The 8479-nt window shown below is 36.4% G+C and overlaps 1 protein-coding gene across 2 annotated transcripts in view; it reads left to right on the top strand.

The window, feature by feature from the left end:
• The first annotated feature begins 7359 nt into the window (after positions 1-7359).
• Positions 7360-8479, top strand: part of LOC149157141 (myelin-associated oligodendrocyte basic protein) — a 234137-nt gene continuing 233017 nt past the window's right edge. The window contains exon 1 of one of the 2 annotated variants that reach the window (XM_089439125.1): positions 7360-8260. In XM_089439125.1, coding sequence (XP_089295251.1) covers positions 7568-8260 — 693 coding nt within the window. In that variant the 5' untranslated portion in view covers positions 7360-7567. The remainder of the gene's footprint in view (positions 8261-8479) is intronic. The other variant, XM_089439124.1, reaches the window with a different exon arrangement.

Genomic DNA, 8479 nt, shown 5'->3' with positions numbered 1-8479 from the left:
GCGAGACTTGATTCACCAATATTCTTCTTCTCTTCTGAAGTAGCTGTAAGTATTCCTTTGAGCATATTTTTCTTTGTCAATGTCCAATGTAGTGATTTCAATCTTTTCCAAATCAAATTGAATTTCAGCCAGCTGTTGGACAACTTCTTTCCTCTGACTGGTAGGAGTTTTTAAAGCCTTCTTTATCCAATCTTTCAAGGCATACTTTGCATTTTTTAACTTTTTCTCCCACACAAAGCTTGGGGAGCCTGTTACTTCTTTTTGCCAAGCTATTTGAACTATTTCGAAGAACCCTTCTCTTTCAGCCCAGAGAGGGCTAAATCGAAAAGGAAGTGGGCCTAAGTCCTCTTCTTCTTTCAAATAGAGAAGTATTGGCTTGTGGTCCGAGGTTAATTTAGGAAGAATCTTGGAGAAGATGATTCTTCTATCCATCATGATTGAACTGTGGATGAGAAATCTATCCAACCTAGTTGAGATATGATTCTCCCCTGTTCTATTGTTGTTCCAAGTATATTCTCCTTTTACTGGCTTGAAATCTACCAGATCCCATTGAATCATGAGGCTTTCCACTATGTATAGCATAGGATCCCCGGAGTAGGAACCTCCTCTCTTCTCTTTGGGATCCATAATAATATTCAAATCTCCTCCTATGACAATGTTCTTTGGATTATGAAGTTCTAAAAAGTCTGAGAGTGACTTCCAACACTCTCTCTTTTCAGCATAGTGTACCGAAACATACAAGTTAAAGAGAGCTAAGGTGAGATTGCTTGAGGTATGTCAAAGCTTGGTGAAAATCCAATGCTGTGTCTCATAGAATCTTTCTAGCAAGAAGATTTTCCCAGACCAAAAGGTGCCTATTCTTCCAGCCGAGCCTCTGGCGCTTACTGCCTTCCCATTGTAAAATTTCCATTTTCTGTTGCTTGTGTTTAGAAGGAGTTCCCCTTCTATTTTTGTCTCTTGGAGCATGAGAATGTTTGTAGGTTCCATTTTCAATAAGTCTTTAATAGCTTATGCCTTTGAAGGATTCCCCAATCCCCAGTAGTTCCAAGAGACCAGCTGCATTAGTTGCGACTTGTTGGAATGGCTCCTCCTCCCTTGGGAGGTTTGGTTCTGGTACTTCTCCCAAGAGTCATCTTGATGGTGGCTTGGTTCCTTAGGGTTTTTTGTCTTTCTGCTTCTTCTTCTCTAGTTTCCTTGTGTGTTCTCCTTCCAGTTCTATTTGAGGGCCTCTCGAAGGTCTCATCCTCCGATGAGCCAGAATTCTCTATGGTCTTTTTCTCTTTTTTTGTAACGTCTGCATATGATGGAGAGGAATTGTTACCTAGAACCGGACTTGAGAGGAGAATTTCCATGTTACCTGAGACTGGAGAGGCAAATTCATTCGCCTGGATGAGTCCTTCCCGATTTGCTTCTGGTGATTTTGGAGGGGTGTTGAGAGGTTCGAAGGAGTTTTTATCTTCCTCATTGTTGTTTGGTTCCATGCTCCCTGAGGTTTGAGGGTTTCCACTGTCTTGCTCGAATCTTTTCCCCGTCTCTTTGCCTTTGGATTTATTATTCTGCCTGTTGTGTGATGGTTTTTTAACTTGCTTCCATTGTTCTCCTTTGTCTTTATCTGCTGTCTCCTCGCTCTTCTTCTTGCAGTACCTTGCAAAATGGTCATACTCGTGACAATTTCGACATTTGAAGGGGAGTTGTTCGTAGTCAAGCTCTTGGATGTGGGTCCAATTTGCAACTGAGAGTTTGATGGATTCATGTAAACCGACTTCCAAGTCGACTTCAACACAAATTCGGGCACAGGAGTATTGGTCTTTTCTCACCGCTTGATCTATGTATTTCTGGAACTGTTGTGGGCACATCCTGAGCCGGATCAAAATCTGGTGACCATTTGTTCAAATAAAGCCCTTGGGGGCCCATAAAATATGGCCCATTCCTGAAGATCAGACTTCTGTCTTCCGCATTGTCGAACACAAAGACGAAGAACCCTTTGCCCACGAAGTGACTTTTAATTCCTTCTGAGACCAGTGGGATCCAGTTTCGTTTTACCCATTCTTCTACTACTTTTGGGGATGGCCATAGCCCTGTGAACTGGCCAATAAGACCCCTTTCGGCTAGGTTCAACGTTGATCTGCAAGTTTCTTCCACCGGCAATTCCACCGTGGGGATATTATCCAGTTTTTTCACAAACTTCTGCTGTGATTCAGAGATCGTTCTTTCTCTAGCTGTTGTTATTAACTTCCTGAATGCTTCAACTTCAGGAGGTGGGGAAGGAGGAGCCTCAGAGCCACCTCCAAGATCCATTGCGGCAAGGAACCGCTTGAAGGGAAGGGAGGGCGCAGCTAGGGTAGCCGCAGTCCAGCCATGCACGCGGTTGCTCTTAGAGAATTTTCATTCTTTAAAATTTGAAACTATACATGATATGGGTTGTGGCATTTAAAACAAGCTGCGCACATCCATTATTTTGCAGAAACAGAGTAGTGGCATTTGGACTTGCTCACTTTCAGAGTTTATTTGTTTTCTTTCTACCTAACATTTTCTTTTGCCTTGATTTTTTAGAGCATCTAATCTAACATTTTCTTTGATATGGGCATTATCATCAAAAATATATTTTTTCACTAGCATTTTATTCACTATGTTATGTCCATATCCTAACTTAACATTATTTGAAATATTCTATCTAATCAAAACCAAAAAATGCTACAACAATCTCCATAGAATATTCTTAATTGTATACACAAATCAAAGGGTGAAGTTTATTTCCAAATTAACTATGCCTTTTTTCCCTTTCTAATTAAATTCATCAATTAAAAAAAAAACGTCATATGAACAATTGTCATATGAAATAAGTTAAGGTTTTTTGGGAATGTGGTATTAGAAAGTCACACTATTGTAACAAAGCCTATTTATAGATTAAGAATATCCTTGATAAAATGGAGGTGAATCTCCATGGTTAAGAATTTTGTTACATGTTTTTTTTTTTTAAATGTATATATGTTTAATCGTATATATTAATTCTTTTTACTGATATTTTAAATAATGTTATAATTTGGTTAATTCTTATTTCCAAATTAACTATGCCTTTTTTCCTTTCTAATTAAATTCATTGGTTAAAAAAAAAAAACGTCATATGAACAATTGTCATTGAAATAAGTTAAGGTTTTTTGGGAATGTGGTATTAGAAAGTCACACTATCGTAACAAAGCCTATTTATAGATTAAGAATATCCTTGATAAAATGGAGGTGAATCTCCATGGTTAAGAATTTTGTTACATGTTTTTTTTTTTTTTTTTAAATGTATATATGTTTAATCATATATATTAATTCTTTTTACTAATATTTTAAATAATGTTATAATTTGGTTAATTCTCATGTTTTTTGTTTTTTTGTTTTTTTTAAGTAACTTGAGATGTATGACAAAACAAATGTTTTAATGTTTATTATGAATTGATGCCTATGGGTATTTACTAGCCATTTAATTTATATGGTTGTGCTAATTATCAAATTACCAGTTTTCTTGACCTTTTAAATCAATGAAATTCTTTTTTAGCATAGAAATACAATGTTAAAGAATTTTGATTAATCTCTTATCTTCTTAATGTTTGGTAGACCATATAAGCCTTAATCTAAGTTAATTATCATCATCAATAAAATTAAAAATAAGAATATTTCTATACATAAATATGTGTAATTAATATATAATGTAAATAATAGTTTTTTTTTTCAACTAAATGGTTATGGGAGAGAATGTCTATGTCTGTGGAGAGAAATGGTTATGGAAGAGAATGTCTATATCTTTGGATAGAGCAACTAGCCATGAGAAAAACACAAATGTCTCTACTGTTTGAGCTAAACTCTTTCAACAATATAAATAATATTATTAAAAACCAATATAGATCCAATTTAATTCCATACTTATGAAGTATCAAAAGAAAAAAGAAATAAATTATTTTAACGTCTATGAGTTTAAAGATAGCCTATGGGAAAGATTGCTTCTTCATCTGCTTGATGTATTCGACCATTTTTCTATGAAGCTTCAAAATAAATGCTCCTAGCTTCTCGACAAACCCCTCGCTAAATAGATTATCCCAAGAGCTAGCTGCGAGCATATATGCATAATTTTCCCTGTTGTCTTTGAAGGCCTCACATTCTAAAATGAAATGTTTTTCTGTTTCCACTTTTCCAGAAGAACAAAAAATGTATACTCTTTCCTCCCACACTTCCTTTGGCCTTTTCCAGCGCCCTATTTCACAACGGAGTTGATGAGAATTAGTCCTTAACTGAGCAATAAGAATTTTGTCTCTCTAAGAGATATTGGCCTCTATGTATGCTTTTGGTTGAGGACTATGAGTGGGATTAAACACTTCAATATAGTATTTTTTCTTTCTTCCTAGCTTATTATCCCAAGTATGCTTGTGGAAATTTTCGATAACAAAAGCTTTTATCTCTTTGTTGTTTATGGGACACGCGTTCAAGCAAATACCCCATTTACTAAACCATTTGTTATTTTGCTGCATCCTAATTTTTTTGCTCTTGCATAGTCTATCATTAAAGACAACCTTAGGCCATCTACCCTCTTCTATTTGCTCAATTTTTTTTAAATACCTTATGACTGGCACCATAGCAATTGATTCAATAGGAGCAGTCCCTGTTTCAATTAACAAGATATCATAAGGAACTGCACTTTTACTCTTAAATTTGTTTGTAATCAAACGCTTCTGAATTTTCTCAATTTGTCTCCACTGCATGTCAGATGTACTGTTGGCCCATAGTTCACAACCATAGAGAATCACCAGAATCACTAGAAGCCCAAAAATAGTTTGAGTGGTTTTCCAGTCCCATAACTTTGCCTCTCTACACCTATTTTGAAAAGCATAAAATGCTTTCCAACCCCCCAAAGTTATTTTCTTTCTACAACCATTCCAACTTAGATTTTTGTTGAAGTTAATTCCGAGGTATTTCTAATTTGCAACTTCTTCCAGAGTGTTGCCTTCAAAGTAGAACTTATGCTAGTTATGTTTTATTTTTTTAGAGAAGACCACTACTTTCGTTTTGTTGATATTGACTTGCATCCCCACACTTCTATAAAAATGCTCAAGGGGTAGTAAGTTCTCTTGCAAACCAAGAGCTAATTTAACAATCAGAATAAGGTCATCTGCATACAAAAGAAGCTTTATAACAAACTTGCCCAAATAGATACCATTAGCCCCTTGCGAATTTAACCACTTCTCAAGCTTGTCAATATATAAACCAATAAGGGTAGGAGATAGTGGGCAACCTTTCTTGACCCCAATATCACTTCTAAAACTTTCAGAAATTCCTACTGAAGTTCTAATTTTGACTTTCACCTCTTCATATAGCCTATGCACAGCTGCTCTCAAATGTTTAGGAACCCCAAGTTCCTCCATTCTATGCCAAAGCTTATCCCTAGGAATCGAGTCAAACACTTTTCTGAAATCAACAAAGCAACAAAAGACTTCTTCCTTTTTCTCCCAAACTTTTTCAATGATGTGCCTTAAAGTTATACAATGATCAACTATGGAATGTTTAGGTCTAAAACCTACTTGCCCTTTAGCACGCTTATCTCTTTGTTTTGCCCACTTGCTAATTTTGTTTTCTAGCATGCTTCCAAATAACTTTGTAAACAAATGGTTTATCATGATGGTCCTATAATTGGAGGGATTATTGACGTCACCACTCTTGAAAAGAGGTATTGCCAGACTAGTTGTCCAATCTGTGGGGAGCCCTTGTTGTATGATGTTGTTGAAGATTTTTGTAATGTGAGGTGCAAGAATCTTTGAGCCCCACTTTAGATATTCTGCTTGGAGTTCAGCTAAGTCTTTTGCTTTTCCAACACCCAACTTCTTGATACCCATCTCTACCTCTTGTACCGTGAAGAGTTCAGTATCAGTGTTGACCAAGGGGGGAGGGTCAACCTTGGGAACCTGTTCATAGAGTTGTCTTGCATAGTGAAACCATTTAGAAGCTGTAATATTATTTCCAATTTGCATCTTTTTCGGTTGGAGCTTCTTCCAAAATAATTTGGATTATTTTTCCCAATGAAGATTAGTTCTTCCCTCCTTGAAACCATGAATTCAACCTTTTTCTTGCTTAATAATAACTACTTGTAAGCTTTGAGCTTTATGTTAACCTTGTTTGACTCTTTCCACAACCTCCTTGCCTTTTTGCATTCCTCATCAAACCAAGCATTAACCGGAAAACAATTTGTTTCAGACTTCTTAACTTTTGCTCTTTTGCACTTTGCAAGTGCACATTGAATTAAATGTGTTAATTCATGACTATGAAGGTTGTGAATTGTAATTTTCTCCTTCTCGAAGAGCCTCTCTAGCGTCATTTTGAAAGTATTACAATTTTCTGGGGTCAAAAGAATTTTTCCCTGTGGGAGATTTTGTTGGACATGCTGAATTTTTGACTCTAATTGTTTCTTTCCAATCCAAGGGAAACATAAATAAATTGGCTTATGATCTGATTTCAAGTCCCACAGCTGATCTCCAATCAAAATTTCCTCCATTTTCTCACACAAACCATGCGAGCGAATTACATAATCTACCACACTTGCTCCATTGTAAGTATTGCAAGTGAAATTACCAGACTTTGCCCATCTAGTCAAGCCATTACAAATGACTAAATCAAAGGCCCCACATAGAGTAAGCAATTGTTCACCAAAGAGATTGCAGCCCTTGTCCTCTGAAATTCTTTCCCACTTATGATTACTTTCTTCTGTAAGCGAAATAAGGTCACAATCATCTTTACAACAAAAAATGTTAGTTTACTCACTTGCAGTCCTTATATATAAATATTTTCTCAAATTTTATACTTAATAAAAAAAAAAATTGCACTCTATTATTTTTTATAAATTTTTATATCCTATAAAAAAAAATTAATCATTAATATTTTAATAAATTTGAATTTAAAATTAATTTATACCCATTATATTTAAATTAAAACTCCAAACTTGCATTTGGAAATATATACAATATCAATATATGAAGTCAACCAGACCTTTCGTTCATACAGCAACCATCCGCTCTATTGATATTTAATTAATGATTACGAGTTTACGATTAGTTTTAGTGTTTTCGTTTTTCGTTTTAAACCTAATTGGATTTCAATGATTGATTTAGCTTAAGCTCTTAAAACCTGATCCTCCGGTTGACTTATCCAAAGAGGGACCAAGAAAATCTGAAACACCCAATTACTTCGCTAGGTGGGTCCATGGAACCCCTCAAATTTTATTCGACAAAGAAAGAAGGATATCTCATCTGCCAAATGGGCAAATCACGTTGAAGGAGCCATGCAGGGTTTCTATGCAGAGTCCACACAATTTTTTGATTTGCTTACCGTTTTTAACTTCTGCAATTTTAGTGGTAGAGATTGAAAGTATGAGCAAGACGATGACGAAACAATTGTAAATTATGGGTAGTATATATTGGGTACGGCACCCATTTGGTTTTGCATTCAATGTGAATCGATTAAGAAATTGGGTTGCATCAGATATTCAGATTGAAGCATAAAACCTCGCGATAATACAACTGGAAAATTGCAGCAAAGCATGGCTACAGCTTCAATATCATGCAATCTAGAAGTCCTTGCAGTTGCAGGAAATGGGAAGATAAATATATCTCAATATAAAAATGCAGCTCTGGGATGGAACACATTTGCATTCTCTGCTTGTTTACATTCCCCTCGAAAGAATCCGCAATTAAAAACTGTGAAGAGGAGCAGAGGAGGTTATGGGCTGTGTAAAGTATATGTTCAATGCGATGTTTCCAAGGAGAGGGGTAGTCCCAAGCAGAGGAAACGGGTATTTGGTATTTCACCAGAGAAGACAATTCCAATAATTTTGGATTCTTTGAAAGCTTTGTACAGACCTGCCATGATTGCAATTTTGGTTGGATTGCTTCTGGTGCATGATCCTGAAGCAGCCATGGCAGCTTCAGGGGGGAGGATAGGTGGAAAGTCATTCTCATCAGGCAGAGGCAGTGGATCATATTCATCCAGGACCTATTCGGCCCCAAGTCCAAGTTTTTCATATTCAGTGCCTTATGCTGCTCCTTCTCCCTTTGGTTTTGGTGGTGGGTTTTTCGTCCGTCCGGCCTACGGTATTGGTTTTGGAGTCCCTTCGGGTGTCTTTCTTCTTATCCTGGGCTTTCTTGCTGTCGTTTTTGTGTCTGGCTTCCTGTCGGACCGTTCAGATACTGGATTGTTTGTATCCTCACAGAAAACCAGCGTTCTCAAACTTCAGGTATGACTCAACTTATCATTAATATCATTATTTTTGAATAGTAACACAAAACAGGATGAGAGATAACCCATCTCTTGGGAAGAAAGAACTTGCCTAAGCTGTGAAACACAAGTCATAGAAGACAGGAAATACTGTTTCTTAGATTGTCCAACCTACGAACCCATCAGAAAAAACACGAAATGTCTTTTCAGTCACAATTCCTTAAGCTATTTTTACCCA

This window comes from Pinus tabuliformis, chromosome 9, assembly GCF_031772625.1.
Source record: "Pinus tabuliformis cultivar Carrire ecotype Pingquan chromosome 9, CPIR1, whole genome shotgun sequence".
Classification (NCBI taxonomy): domain Eukaryota; kingdom Viridiplantae; phylum Streptophyta; class Pinopsida; order Pinales; family Pinaceae; genus Pinus; species Pinus tabuliformis.
The sequence above is the reverse complement of the archived record's forward strand: the minus strand, read 5'-3'. Positions and strand labels throughout refer to the sequence as shown.